This window comes from Colossoma macropomum, unplaced genomic scaffold, assembly GCF_904425465.1.
Source record: "Colossoma macropomum unplaced genomic scaffold, Colossoma_macropomum, whole genome shotgun sequence".
Lineage (NCBI taxonomy): Eukaryota > Metazoa > Chordata > Actinopteri > Characiformes > Serrasalmidae > Colossoma > Colossoma macropomum.
Window position 1 is genome coordinate 12,803,829 of NW_023494786.1, and position 16,157 is coordinate 12,819,985.

At 38.3% G+C, this 16,157-nt stretch overlaps 1 protein-coding gene across 1 annotated transcript in view; it reads left to right on the forward strand.

Annotated features, from left to right (window-relative positions):
* The first annotated feature begins 12,855 nt into the window (after positions 1-12,855).
* LOC118826938 (alpha-2-macroglobulin-like) overlaps positions 12,856-16,157 on the forward strand; it is a 41,725-nt gene continuing 38,423 nt past the window's right edge. Inside the window, exon 1 of the mRNA XM_036598026.1 lies at positions 12,856-12,991. Within this exon, the coding sequence (XP_036453919.1) occupies positions 12,906-12,991 (86 nt within the window). The 5' untranslated portion in view covers positions 12,856-12,905. The remainder of the gene's footprint in view (positions 12,992-16,157) is intronic.

Sequence of the window (16,157 nt, forward strand, 5' to 3'; positions counted from 1 at the left end):
CTCATGTGCTGCTTTGTTGTTGTAACCAGTGAAGTAAAATGACAAAAGTAAGATCAAAAAAAACAGTTTAATACAAATTTTATGCCAAAAAATTCTGCCCAGAAAACAATGCAAATATTCTAAAGTCTAGATATTGTCCAAGGTAAGTTAAATTTCAAGTCACGAATTTGATGACTTGACAAAATCATAAAAGACTTTTGGCTCAACTTTTTAGCACCAATGACTCGAACATGGACTATCTTTTAAAATTTTCTTTTTATTGGGGGAAGACTTTTCACATTGTATCAAACAATTGTATTAGTAGTTCAATTATCAGCACAATCATGAGTGTCTAATATCTAAACAGTTACATTATGATCATATTCAGCTGCATCACTTTAAATGCTTTTATGCATATAAATACACACACACACACACACACACACACACACACATATATATATATATATATATATATATATATATATATCCTCCTTTTCTAATCTTTGCTTTTCTTATGACAACAAACATATTTTAATATATATATATATATATATATATATATATATATAGAGAGAGAGAGAGAGAGAGAGAGAGAGAAAGAGAAAGAGAGCCTGATGGATAGCCTTCCAATACCCAGACAGAACAGTACATTCCCAAAAGATATGGAAATGATTTGCATTGACTGAGTTACACATTCTCCAGAAGCTGGATCCTGAACCTTGGTGTCATTTCTGCACAGGTGTAATAAAGAATCGATGGACCTTGTTCCAGCAGAATTCTCTCCAGGTTCACCAAACTTTGGTGAAAAGTTTCTTAAAGTAAAATAAATAACCCCCAATTAATGTATGCCTTTTTTAGATCCTAACGGATTTGCAGTTTCAAAATCATCATAAAACAACTGAATCTGCAAAGCATTTCTTTCTTTACAAAAAAGAGGATGGCTCTTCCAGTATGATGCATGCTTTAAAATCACTATATACGGAATCACTAGGTAAATATGTTGGCCTTAACATATCACTAACGTTTGGATGTTTAAATATAGACTGTACTGTTTCCAAGATAAGTATATAGGCAAACTTGTCACTTACAATAACCTGTTCATACGTTCCTGTGGTTTTGTTTCTCCTTTATCAAATCTGACACCAAGTACTTTCTCCACAGGACTAACAATGCTCCAATTCTGAGAAAAATAATTGCTTCGCTTTGCCTCAGAATTTAATTGTGTGAAAGGATTTTCAATTTCACTTAGACTTCTTGATTTGACTGATACATTCTGTATCTTCTGAAGGCAAGTGTTTGAGAGCTGTCTCTTTAACTTGATTTTGTATTTCATGCACAACTTCTTCCAGAGAACAAACCAAACTGTTCACTATGCCCTGTCCAACTCCTGCAGCCTGAACCTGCGCAACAGCTGAGGCACACATATCCAGAATATTCATGTTAGACACTTCTGGAACAGAAAGAGTGTTTGGAGTCAAGTCATCAAAATCCTCCTGCACAATATCAGTACCACCGTGTCCCCCTTCAGTAGCCATTTCCTCATTAAACGCACTTGCATTTTCATCTTCATGTGCTCTTTTTACATGTTTTCTAAAACCAGAAAATGTGCCTGACACATGGAAACACCCTACTTCCCCACATTTCAATCTAAGTGTTTTACCAGGGCATAGCCCATGAATTACCTTGAAGTGTCTAACAAGCAAATTGGCATTCGAGTGATTTGACTGACATATATAACAAATCATGTCAGCATGCCCTTTACAAAATCTGCATTTACTGTACAAATCTAGCCCTCAACTCAGCCACTCTTGGGCTTTCCTTGACTTTCCCAATGTCTATGTTATAAACTGTCGCCTGAATAAATGTGTACTTGTTACTCAGGCTCTCACAGTAGGCAGTACCAAAAACAAATGTGCTTTAAACAATTCATCAAAAGCACAAAGAGAACCAGCTGCCTTACATGGAATTGCAATCTTGTCCACTATGATGTAGAACGCATGAATGTGACTTTTTGTTGTACCAACTGCAAGAAGGTAGGGCTGGCAGCTTTCACTGATGGAGTCAAGATGTTCTTGGTTGCTGGTTCCTGTCTAAAAAAAAAAAATAAAACAAATAAATAAATACATAAATACCAACACCCAGGACCTCAGTAACTGCGCAAGGTACCTCTCCTTGAAACAAATTGGTTAAAGCAATAGATAAATATGTAAATAAATAAACTTCATCAATGCTGCAAGTGCCCCACAAGATAAAATTACTGAAAGAAAAAAACAAACAAACCAAAAAAGAAATACAAACCTTTCTGAACACAACGAGATACCCTGTGGCTTGGATAGCTGACATCTTGCCTGGCTTTTTTCGGCCTCGCGCAGAAGGTGAAAGTAAATGAAGCAGCAGTATGAGCGAAGCAAGGTCACTGTCCCATCCTTAAGCAACATACACAATTAAGCAATGAGAAATTATGGCAGAACTGAGGAAGATACCAGTAAATAACAAATAATACTAATCACTAGCGAAACATTTTGCATGGCCGGGGACACGCTTCTCACCTCTGACTACACTAGTTTTATGAAGATATATAAATGTGAAGCATACCGAACAGATCCATTTCATCCATTTTTTTCCCCAGTGGCATCTCTGCAGCTTTAATCAACTCTTGTACTTCACTCAACTGAGAGAGACTCAGGATGACTTTATCTTTGAATGAAGTTGGCCATTTTTCCAGAAACTTTGCAGAAGTACTCTCTCCAAACAGCAACACAAAGTCTTGCTCAATCAGCAAAAAGAACCATTACTTAAAAGGCCAGACATTGTACTCTTATGAAAGCTATGCTACCAACCAAATATGCGAAGAATTCCTACCAGGCCCTTTACATCTGTAAAGCGAGAGAAAACAGAGAGCACATCAGAGGATTTCCATGGCTGAACGTAAGTTTCATCTTCTGTTTGACTACAGCTTCATCAGAGGAATGCTTCATCAGAGATATTGCCTCTCTGATCTGATCTTCACTCAAAGCAGGCTCACAGCTGGATGAAGGTGATCGTTGTGAAGCTGGACCTCCCACACATGAACTGCTTGCTGGTATTGGGCTCTCAGTAGATGCTTTTCTTTGGATTGTCTTGAAACGCCAAGCCAGGTAACCAGATCCGCTCTCCGAGTCATAGTAATGCTCCTTTTACAATGGAATACAGAAAAAATACAGTCCCTCAGCTGCACGTACTTAGCGACCAAACAGCTTTACTATGTTTGGGAAAAGATTAATAAAACTTTTAGGCACTAAAACGCGACGAAATATGTGAAACAAATAAATAAGCGAACTCACCTTGTGCTAAGCCCGAACCAAACTGCAATCTGCGAATTCGTACCACGACAAATGGCGCCCAAAAACCAATTTCTTCAGCTAGCAGGTTGGCTAGCTAGCCATTTACCACCACCCTTAAGAAACGACATTTAGCTAGCTAGCTGCTGCTACCTTTTATTAACTAATACATTAAATAAAATTACACCAACACCATTTAACATTTACTCGTAACGGTCCCGAACTTGACATTAAAGTTAACTTACCTTCGTTTGAGAACGGCATAAAATGAAAATGGCGGGTGCAGGAGAACGGGCTGTGGAAAAATTGGGGCCATGAAAGATAGCTAGTTAGCTACCACAGGATAAATTACAATGTAGTTGAAATATGTTTAGAAATAAACAAAAGAAACACGTTTTAATACACATTTTATGTTAGTACCTTTCAAATTCAAGAGTAGGAGCAAAATACGCATACCTGTTGAAATCGATGAATTGCGAAAAATATAGCTAGCGCCTAACGAGTTGGAGGCGGAGCTTGTGAGACAGATTACCCTGCGAGGAGTTGAAACTGCTCTTGGTTTGTTAACTCTGGGAAATAATTCCAACTCTATGGACATTTTAACACTCATGATTGTTAAGGTAACTCCCAGGGAGTCAAAAAATGTTTACACTGTGATTTTAACACTATGAATTTTACTGTGTACTGCCAATGCATTTTCAATTTCCTTCCATCTTACTGTATAGTGCTCACTTCTCCAACATATTAAAGGCCTTAATTGAGAAGCATAAAAGTAATCATGCAGACACAGAGGGTGATTCCTCCTCCTTCTTTTTCCTGCTGTTGTGTGGTTCCTCTTAATTCTATGTTCTGCGCCAAATACACCAGGAAAACCATTTGCCCCATGCTCTAAATTGCTGATCTCATATCTCTACTGGTAGAGTTTGGGGGAAAAAAGTAAAGTAATTGAGGTAGTACATTTATTTTGATTGTTTTTACCCTCTTGATTAAGGTGAGGCATGGAATACGGTTCCATCATTGCGTATCTGCCTTTATTTTAACATTTAAGGGAACATAGTTTACTTGAAACAAATCTGACAATTCTTTTGGTAAAACAGATACTTTATTTTATTTGTCTGCCAATTGAGCTTATATGCATCCCTGAGACTTTTAGAGAGGACATAATTTAATGTAATCATCTGAGTCTTTTGTATATTGCATTTATATTGTGAAAGAGACTAATACTCTTCCAATGTATTAATCAGTCCCAGACTGAGTGGGCTGCCCTAGGTACACTAAAATATCTTAGGCAAATAATACAAGTTTTGTTCAATACCAAATACCTCAATCTCTGTTCTGTCTGATTGTTTGACTTAAAGTTTCAATAAATAAAGAGAATAACAAAGAAGAAAGTGGGCTCCCTTGTCTAGTTCTGCATTCTAACACAAATGAGCTTGAGAGGTCTCCATTTATTTTAATTCTTGCACTAGGCTTATTGTATATTGTTTGAATTATTTTAATGAATGTATGGTGGAAGCCTTTTTTAGAACTTTATATAAAAAGACCACCTAACCGAATCAAACACATTCTTGGCATCTAAACTCATTAACATTGCGTCAGGTTTGTTTTGGTTAATGTATCTCATCATATGTTGGGTTCTCCTTTTGTTGTAGGCTTGGCAAAACCTGCTCAATTCTTCATGCAAAAATTGAAATGAATAATTTATAATCTAAATTAAGAACACTGACTGGCCTAGAGTTCCCGCAATCTAAAAAATCCTTTCCCTCTTTGGGTATAACTGAAATGATTGCTTCCCTCCATGAGGCTGGGCTAGGCGTCAGAAAATAATGTGTATATCCACGAACGGCCAATTATGTTTCGTTCATGTTTTACCAATCCTGGAAATGGTCTTTTAGTCGAATATGTTCTAATTCATCTTGAGACCAGGCTGGTTGGTATTGCAGTCACATAGATTTGTTTGATCTTTTCAAATGAGTCAGCCAGACATGCATTTTTTTTTTTTCAGTAAGTATAACAAATTTATCCACAGTGACCTGTCTTTACCTCATAAGACGCTTTTAGGCATTTGAGCCCTTTCAACAAAGAGCAATCCCAAAGTGCACTGAGCATGTAAATGCTGCATAAAATAGTGCCTAATTAGCTAGCTGACTCCAGAATTGAACTGCACCATCTAACATATAATTGTGCAGGGAAGCATGGGACCAGATTCATAAAATGCACTGCCAGATTTAGCTTAACATCACTGAAACACTTTTTCTCATTCATACAGAAGGATTACCAATGTGTTTTACTGTTTTTGTTAACCACTGTTTTACATGATTTACATGTACCATGTACCATTCATAACAGAACACTGATATGGAAAAAATAACAACTGAACTAGTCAGATCCTAATTTCTCTGGATGACATTTTGTTTTCAAACATATTTGGTCACATATATTATGCATTTACACTGATTCAGTTAGTATACTCAAAAAGCAGTTTGGATTTAGATTTGGATTACAATATTTCTACCTTGGGTAAGGGGTGATGTTTCACCACGTTAATTAAGATAACAAGAACAAAATACAATATGAAAACATACACCAGTTCTCAATAAATGATTCACTTTATTATGAATAATAGTCAGAATAAACATAATTCTTCCACCAAAAAAATGCAGTTTAATAATAGTAGGCAATGATCACCAAACAACGTAAATGTCAGTTATTATTTTATGAACAACACAAATAATTTTAATGATGGTGCACTAAGCAGAATTCACTTGATGAGCATAGTCATATATTTTACAGTGACTTCAAACATGGCTCTGTCACACTGACCTCCAGTCCTGTAGTCCACAACTTTCCACTTACTGGCCACAACCCAGACAGAGTCCCAGAGTCCTTCTGGGGAGCATGTGACTCTGACCAACACACCATCAACAAATCGCAGACTACCTCTCTGTTCAGACTCAACTTTTTACTGATTTGTGTCACCTGTCTGTTTCCCTCATAAGCTGTTTGTTTGCTGTTCTTCTATGAGAAGTATTGCCACAGTTCTTTGAGCATACTGAGTGGTTTTCATTGTTTATTCTTCTCATGTGTTGACCTATATTTGTTTTTTCCCATCGGTTTTTGAATTCTGCTACAATTCAAATCAATGTTGCTGCTCTGCCATGATTTAAAAGGAACATTTCTTCACTCTTTTTACTTGCAGTAAAACTTGCAAATTTTAGTTTCTGCCTGTAGGTTGGAATAAGATGAACCAAGCAGTGCCCCAAAGCTGCCTGGGGGACAGAGTGATACATGTCTTTAAGAATAGTCTATCAGTGGTCCATTATTTTCCCTGGTGGGACAATTTATATGATGTCTATATTTTGGTAGTTTGTGGTTTAATTTTGCTCTGTTAAAATCCCTAAGGATCTTAAAGAGTCAGTCTGTACATTTTTGTTCCAGGCCAGTTTTTTTTTTGGCTAGGGTTTGCAGTGCATCATTCATGCTGGCTTGGGGTGGGATGAAAACACCCACCGGAATGAAGGAGGAAAGCTCTTGCGGTGAATAAAATTTCAGTTTTCTTTTATGTCTTGCCATTGTTTTTGAAGTGGACAATGTTTTGTCCACCATGTTGGCATGTTCTGCAGTTATTAGTTGCTGTATTTTTACAGTACGTCTTCTTTTCTTAGAATCTTTGAGGTAGTGTGTGTCTTCAGGCACCCAAATACTGTAGACTTTCATTTTCATTCTTTTGTGTTATCTCATTAAGACGTCGATTTTTATTGGCTTTTACCTTGGACTCGTATAAAGACTACCACAGTGGTAAAGGAGAGACTGATGGGCTGCCATGGAACTGCCATCCTGGCTTTATGAATAGGACTTAACTGTCGCTGAGCTCTGTGATGATCAGGGATCCCTGCATTCTTCACAGTGTGTTTATGAGTAATTATTAAGCATGTTTATTATTTAGAATAATTTAATGTGCTCCATCCCTGCTCTTGTAGTACATTTTACAGCTCATTTTGCATGATTTTACTTTGTACATTTAGTGATTGATATGATAATACATTACTAGACAAAATGTTGGTTAGCTTTAAATTTCATGCTCCTTCAACTGGCACATACGAATTCTCCTGTCTTCCTATGCAGAACATAAGGAGACATACTACTAGTTGTGATGGAACTCTAAAATGAAATGTGTTGTGGCCAGTAGCTCCCTTTTCTCTTGTTTTTGTGGTATGCAGAACCTAACCATACACAATGTTAATAATCATCAGTAAAAATAAGAATGCACGGTGTTGTAGACTCCTAACTGAAGTCGTATTAATGCCATACTTTTGCAATGTGTCAGTCACAGTGCTCTGTCACTTACGAGAAAACCCTCCTCTTTTAAATATGTTAGTAAAACATTTGCTCAAAGTTTGTACATGTGAAATAGGTAAATGACCGTACGTGTCCTGTAAGTAAACAGTCTAAGGATAACACTGTGTGTTCTTGTAACTGAAAACAGTTAAAGAGCAATATTTACATTCTTAAAACTAAATATCACAGCGCTCATATGCTTTCATTCACACACACATTTAACATCTCATTTGCTGAAAAATGTCACATTATGGCATTGGCATAGAGTAAGCATGGTCCTTTGCATGGCCATGCCTCCATAGTCTCTTAGGCAGCGCAAACCAGTAGCTGGACACCACAATATTTGTTTGTTCCCTGTAAAGGATGTGTTGATTTATTTTAACTTAGAAAATTGAATTAAGAAAACATAAAATTTGACCAAAGTTTTGCATATGACTGTATACAGACTCAAGTCAATGCTAAAATGTAGACATAATGCTGTCTGAGGTTGTCTACATTAGCTACTAGTTAGTCACAATCAGCTACAAGTTTTTGTCCCTGCCTCAATACCAACAGACATTGTCAGTAATTGTATTTTAATATAAGTACTGCACACATTAGTCAATTTGTATTATTATTATTTAAATATTTTTTATAGTTTTTGAGTGCAACATATACAACAAACAAGACCACAAAAAAGTAAGTTATTTATCTATTACAGAAATTGTCAATTAATTAAAACATGGAAACTAGTTCTATATTTCAGGTTCTCTAGCAGGGAACTTAAAGTAGTCTAACAATGACTGCCAAACCTTGTAAAACCTTTGGGTGGATCTCCTGGTTAAGTATATCAGCTTCTCAAGCTTTAAATACGCCATCACATCCATTACCCATTGGGCATGCGTAGGAGGGGTAGCTGATTTTCAATTAAATAATTTAAGGCTTAAAATGAGTCCTAAACTGGGACCATATTCGAAGTGAGCCGCTCACAGTGGGGTTATTTGTGAGGCGTTCTTTACTGAGTGGTAATGGGGCACATACTAAAGAAGGTAAGGACACAGGGTGTGTGGAATGTTGTTCCACACTGATCCACCTCCATCACAGGACGCAGAGACTCATTATGTTAGTTTATGAATATTAGCCAGCCAGTAACCCGGTAGGAAATTTGGGAGTGCTAAGCCTCCATCTTCTTTCTGTCTCTCCAGATACACCTTTCCTATCCACGAGATAGTCTTAGTCTTAGTCTTATTCTAGATAAAGGCAGATATGGACTTATCTACCTCCTTAAAAAAGAACTTCAGGATGAAGACAGACACTGTTTGATACAGGATTGAAAACCTGGGCATAACTGTCATCTTGATCAAATTAATCCTGCCAGCTACTGATTTACGAAATGTTGACCAAAGGACAAAGTCCAGTTAAGTCCTCTCCAGGACTGATATAAGTTATATTTGAGTAGATCACTGTGTCAATGGGTTACTGATACTCCAAGATCTCTGAAGTGCCACAGGTCATGGATATGACTCAAATGATATCTCTCGGGCCTGGTGGTTGATAGGGAAGAGCAAACTGTTAGTAAGATAAAAGTGGGTCCAAAACTGAACCTCCAGAGTGGCAAAAGATATTCATATTCAATCCAAACAAATGCTTTTGTGCATCTAAGGAAAGCCAAACCTCTGCTACTGGTGAAGTTTCAGGACAATAGAGAACATTGTGTAAAGCTGCTGCCCTGTAATAAAGCCAGTGTGATCTGTGTGTATTATTGTGTGCATAACCGACTCTAGTCTACTAGCTAGAACCTTAGTTAAAATCTTATAATCACAGCAGAGCAAGCTCACAGGCCAATATGATTCACACTTCAGAGGGTCTTTTACTTTTTTGAGAAGAACTGACATTATGGCCTAAGTCATTGTAGGGGTGAGCGATCCCTGCTGTGATACCTCAGCATACACATCCTTTAGAAGCAGGGTAAGTTTACTTGAGATTAAAAAAACTCAATAGGGAAGCCATCTGACCCTGGAGCTTTACTGCTCTTCATCTTTTGATTGCCTGCTCAACTTCAGCGGTTGAAATACTACTATTAGGATCTGTATTATCTTGTGGACCTATTGTCAGCATCTCAAGACTATCGAAGAACTGAGCTGTCTGTGCACCATCACAATTTTCAGTAGTGTAGAGGTCCTCAAATAATTTCCTAAATCGATCATTAATGCCTTTTGATCAGTAGTTATTCCATCCAAACATCAGTCTCTGCTATAAACCCAGCCTCTGTATATTGTCTTAACTGGTGACTTAGTATTCTACTGGCTTGTTGCCCATGCTAATAGAAATCATGAGCTTTGAAATGAAGCTCTTCAACTTCCCCACTTGAAAGTGTGTCAAATTCTCTCAGCAAAGCTATTATCTCCCTAAGCAGGTCAGCATCATTAACCAAAGATATCAATTTATTAAGGCGTGTAAACAATCTTTTGTTCATACTGGCATTATAGGATATTATCTGTCCACATAGATATCCTTTCATTCCTTCTCAGAGGTTACAACAGCTCATGTCTCATGACTGATTTCTAGAATGAATTCAATTTGAGTGGATAAGCAGCTAACAAAATCATCAGACAGAAGATGTGGATAAAGTCTCCAGGTATGTTATGGAAGCTCATTATTTGGAAAGCAAAGTGCCATTGTCATTGGCCTATTCACTAGACCTCACCAGGCAGAGAAGTCTCTTATAGCAGAATATAGTCTATACTGGAGGATCACTGTTGTGCTGCAGAAAAGAAAGAACACGTCTAGCCGGATGTCTCAACCACCCCATACACCTGGAGAAAGGCTTTAATATTCTCTGCTGATTTATTTAGTGTTCCAGGTGTTCTAGAGTGGTCCAGAGTGGGGTTTAAAACACAATTTAAGTCTCCCTTGAGAATCAATTGGTGACTGTTCAACTGTGTAAGTAGAGAAAAAAATTGGTGAAAAATATTACATAAATCTGATAAAAGCACCCTTACTGAGTCTAGTGTGGTCCTTGTTAGGCAGGTGAATTTAAGTTAAGAATGCTATGTCTGTTTGCAGCTTTAATACATATGAGAATACCTTATTGCATTTTACTGGATGGTTAAGCCTTTAGGTATTCCAATTAGTAAATGTAATATTTGCCCACCCAGACCTACTAGTATTAGAGACCACCATATTCCCGCTTCAACATTGACTTAATAACAGCCTGACTAGAGATAGCAGGGTCATAAAACATTCTAAAGAGTAACACTCCTCTGTAACATTGCGAAGTTAGAGTCAGAAAACATAAAAAAAGAAAACAACACAACACAACATAAAACATACAGTTCACAAGATTTCTGAGATGGGCTGTAAGAGTAGTAGTCTGAGTAACATTAGTCCAGCATTCTGCCATATGGATGTGGAGCCTCACAGAAAGTACATTGTCACTCTTTGCATTTCAGGTTCTTCAAAATAAAGTCCTTGGCCTGTGTGGGATCCTTAAAGCGTGTATGCTCACTGTCCAGCGTTGTTATCCTCAGCTCTGTTGGGTACTGCAGGCCATAGTGAATCCCCTCACAAGTCCTCAGCAGGCCCAGCACCTCATTAAACTCAGCCCTCCACTTGGCAACTGCCGGAGTGTAATCTGGTTGAATGTGGATTTTATCTGTATCTCTGGTGATCAATTGTTTCATTTGCCCGGCTTTTCTTAGAATTGCCTCCTTCTCCTGAAAATAGTGAGATCTGATAACAAAGGCTGTCATTGGATCCTCGTCATTTGGCCTCTCATGTAGTGTATGGTGTGCCCGATCGAGTAAAGGGAGCCTATCAAGGCCAAGTGTCTCCTTCAGGCATTGAGTTATAAAGTCACTTAGGCACTTTCCATCCTCTTGCCTTTCCTTTATCCTGATAATGCGTAGGTTGCAACGGCACAACCTGGAGTGGCTGTCAACTGAGGACTCAAGGGTGACCACATGTTTCTCAATTTTAGCATATGCTTTATCATTTGCAAGTTTAATTTCTGCTCTGAGCTGGTCGACATGGTTCCTAATTTCAGCAGATTGTGCCTCCGCTTAGGGGGTTTGCCGATGTAAAGTCAGGATATCAAGCCCAGTGCAATGTCTTGACTTCCCTGATAAGTGTATTAAAACATTAAATAGCCGCTTCCATATGGAATACCAATTGTATTTACTGAGTTATACACTGAGGTGCCAAAAGTCATGGGAGAGCAGTATTTAAATTAAGTATAAAGTGACTGGCATGGGCCACACCTGTATAGGTTGTGAGGTTTTATCTTGTGAGAGAGGCTGAACATTGGCCAACGTGCTCATGGCAAGGTGATATGAATTATCGGACTCAAACAAGGCATGTAGTGGGCGCCAGATGGGACATTCCATTTCTGAAGTTGCATGAGCATTTAACATTCCTCAATCCACAATGTCACGTGTACTGGGAATACGTTATTGAAGGCATTACCATCCACAGTGGACAATGCATTGGCTGCCCACGGGTGCTTAATGATCATGACTGGCAGTGTCTGGCTAGAATTGTTTGTGTGAACAGACAAACAACTCTGGAAGAAATCACATCCACATTACTATGTAGGAGGCCCCACAGCTGTATCCTGCAGGTCAGTGCAGCATTCTTTAGCAATTCTTTTCCATGGGATAAGGGAGCAGAAGACCCACCAGACATTCTGGAGAAATCAGGCACATGGCATGGTCTGCATGTTTGCCAGACGTGAGCCAAATGGGATGTGGTGGAAAGGTTCATTTGCACCTCAGATCCTGCACCTACAAATATCAAGGAGCTGTGGGTGGCCAGATGGCATGGCTCAACATCCCTCCAGACATCTTCCATCCACTTGTGGAATCGATGCTGCGTCAAGTTGCTGCACTTCGCTGGGCTAGAGGGGGTCCTACATTTTACCAGTTCCTGTCCCATGACTTTGGGCACATCTGTATAATGTGCCATCATTTTTGCCCATGCCACATTTTATTTTGAAATTTACAGATAAACAGTAATTGTGCATTAAAATGTGCAGAAGTTTATTATCTGTAGAAGACGTGTTTAACTTATTGTCACTTTGAAATTTAGCAAAAAATGAAATTTACCCAGGGGTGCCCAAACCTTTGCATACAATTTTACATGTTTAATGGTTTTGGACTCAATGTTTTCAATCCAGCCAAAACATATTGCTGTAAGGGTTAATCATTGATGAGAATCTTGTGTGGGCTGAATGACCTTTTAAACAGAGAGCTGAGCTTCTTGACTTGTTGTTGGTGACCAGACTTCATCATGGTTGTCTGCAGGTTTCAAATTAGTAATAGGCTACTGTTAGCCTGCTTCCTCTTTCTCTGTGTCTATGGACAAACTTCAGGACCGTAAGTAACACCAAAAGATGATGTGCTTTATTTTGTGTCACATTGTAATAAAACCATGTGGTAATTACATAAACATGTTTTCTGTTCAATACAATTTCTCAGCTTCAGATATGGTTTTTATGTTATAGCCTTAAGTAGCATTGGCTAAATGTGTCATAGGTATCAGATCTGCACATACATACATACTAGACTATATCTAAGGAAGTATATGAGTATTTTTAATTTGTGAAAATGTTCACAATGGTGCTTTTGATGTCATGTTGCGTCTTGTAGTAGCTTTAGATCTTTCACAGATGATGTTGAAACTTCTTTCTTTAAAGATGTTTTATTGTGTAAGCTGGGGTTTTCCAAAGTATAGGAGAGATTACACAACCATGATACTGATCACACATTGCACATAGATTGTTGGGGCTCTTTATCTTCAGGTCCACTCAGTCTGCACTTTTGCAATAGTATTTATTGTTGATCACTTAAAGAAATCGTTGAGTGAAAAATCTAATTTACTTAATTTGCCACTGTGCCCAACATGTGTGGGTTTTTATTCTTTAGTTCAGAACTGGAACGGCCAGGCTAACATTTCTAGGAAACTATAGAACTCAGTAGTCAACCGAGTAGCCCACATAGTTTCTGTAATATTAAAATACGAAGGGTATTGTAGGTGTATTGGGGTGTATTAAAAGGGCGTTCAAATCAGTTCACATCAGGATTTTGTCAGTATATGAAATTGCCAATAAGGGTGGTATTGTGTAGGCAGATTTGATTTTAATTATGCAAATGTAAATTCAAGTCCATTTTTCTTGTAATCCTAATAAATACCCTATTAAATAAACACAGTCACAATGTAATATGCAAAGTTTATTTAACCAAGTATCATTTAGCTTATCGGTAAAATGTATTACTATTATTATTATTATTATTATTATTATCCAGAAACAGAAAACTATGCACTCTACATTCATCTTTTCTGGTTTTTGCAGCCAGCTTGTGAAAGATGTTGGCAACTCAGCTGCAAATATCTAAACTTCCTATTCTACAAATATGTGTCTTAATGATCATTAACCAAGTCAGATTTGCAGAAATATGCAAATGAAGCTAAAAGCCATAAATACTCCACTTCTCTGCCCAGTTAGGACTGTGTGTGCGTTTCAGACTGAATTTGTTCAGTCAGTAATGACTGTGGCAACCACGACAAAGCTTAAAGGGCAATTTCTGAATGATTCAGTTCTTGAGATGCAAACAGAGTCGTTCAGTGTGGCTTGGTGTAAAATGGTTCATTGCAGAGACTCTGATTTCTTTACAGCGGTGGTGATAGAAACAGTGAACCCACACATCTTCTGAGTTTTTATATGGAATGTTGATGATGGTAAAATTGTGGAAAACATATTCCTAACCATTTCATGCAATAACTTTCTGCAAAGAAGCTTTTAAAGGTGGGTGTCTGGTTCCTATCACCACCACTGTGAAACAGTCTGACTCTACAAGTTTCTCGAGAGCTGAGCATATGTTGTGTTCCCCTTTAAATTAGCTTCTTTTTCGCCAGCTTTTCATTCTATTTTTCATTCTACCTTCTAAATCATGCAGTAGTTACCTGGCACCTGTATAGGCGCTGCTGCACATTTTAAGGTGGAACGTAAAATTTAAATAAGAAACTGGCGAAGGGGAATCCAACGTTGGCCTTGTGTAGCCACGTTCGTCAGTCTGTTTGTCACTAACACAAGTAGGAATTCTGGTAAAGGTTTTTTCAAACTTGGGTATAGATCTAACTTAAAATGTCATGAGGCTTCATCAGTTTTCAATAAAACTAGACACTGCACATTGTAATAACAGTATTACAATACTACTATTACATACTAGTATTGATTGTACAATGTGTAAATTCCCTCAACAATGTGCATATATTTATTGGCAAATAAGAGATGGCATACCTGACAGTCTTGTCCATTGTGTAATTGAAGCTAACACTGCTCGTCTGGAAGCTGGCGCTGCCAGCAGGCAAAAAAAAAGGTCAGGCTACTGTTTTAAAGCAGCATTTTTATAAAATTACGCACCCAACCAAACTGAGCTGCACTACAGAGACAATTTCAGGTTTTAAACAGGTTTTCCAAAGCGGCATATTAAGCATTTAGAGCTCATCAAAAAGGGCACTATTCACTTGAGATGCCCCCCTCACCTCACTTTCACCACCCTGCGCCAGTGTTATGAAAATCAGCTGTAGACTGCCATCTAGGTCTTCATCAAAGCCCCTGTCTGCTGTGGTGTTTTTACTATAAACTGGCATACAAAAATGATGTTGGTCTTCTCTGTTGGTGGATTTTAGAAATGACTGTTTCTGCCATTTTATTCAGTCTGATTTGAGTTGGGTGGAACTAAATTTGGTGCAGAAGACATCAAATCTGCCAAAGTACCAATCAGAGTTAGTTATATGTCACTTTCTCCCTGCTCCAGGTCCCAGACAAAACTCCCAGCAAGCAGGATATTTAAGATTTTCTAAATGGTTAACAGTGTTAACGTTAATTTACTGTAATGTAGAAATACGATGCTGTGTCTTTGTGCTGGTCGTGTTTAGGGCACTTGATAATATTGCTAATATTTGCATGGGCTGTATTGGAAGAATTAAGCCTGATGGACTTTTTCTCTAAGTTGAAGTGCAATGATTGCAGATCTGTTTAGGGATGTGTGATCTGGTGTTGAACATAAAGATCCACTCCACTCCTTCTCCGCTTTGTCTCAGGCAAATTCCTCACGGAATATGTTGTGCCATCTGAATGCAGTTGCTTTGACATGGAGATGCCCTTTTAGACATGGGATGGCGGCACAGTCATCTGCTGCAGTACAATTTTTTTACCGGGCTGAACCCTGAACTCTGCACAGTGGTAAACAGGGTCCACTGCGACAGACATGCAGAGTGATACAGAGTTCAAATGTTTTTAAGTTTTGCACTGTGTTCTTTGGCCAAGTCAAACTAGCCTTTCTGGGGCTCCACAGTGCATGTGTGACGTACACATGCACTGTGCATGTAAATGCATCATGAAATGTACTCTCTAGTCCCAAACCCTCAGTGGCCAATGAAATTAGTTGGGGGCGTGGTCATGCCAGAACGCACCTTGTGCATGTGACATTTACGTTCAATGAAGCAGGTGTGCGACAGTGAAATTATATGCCACAT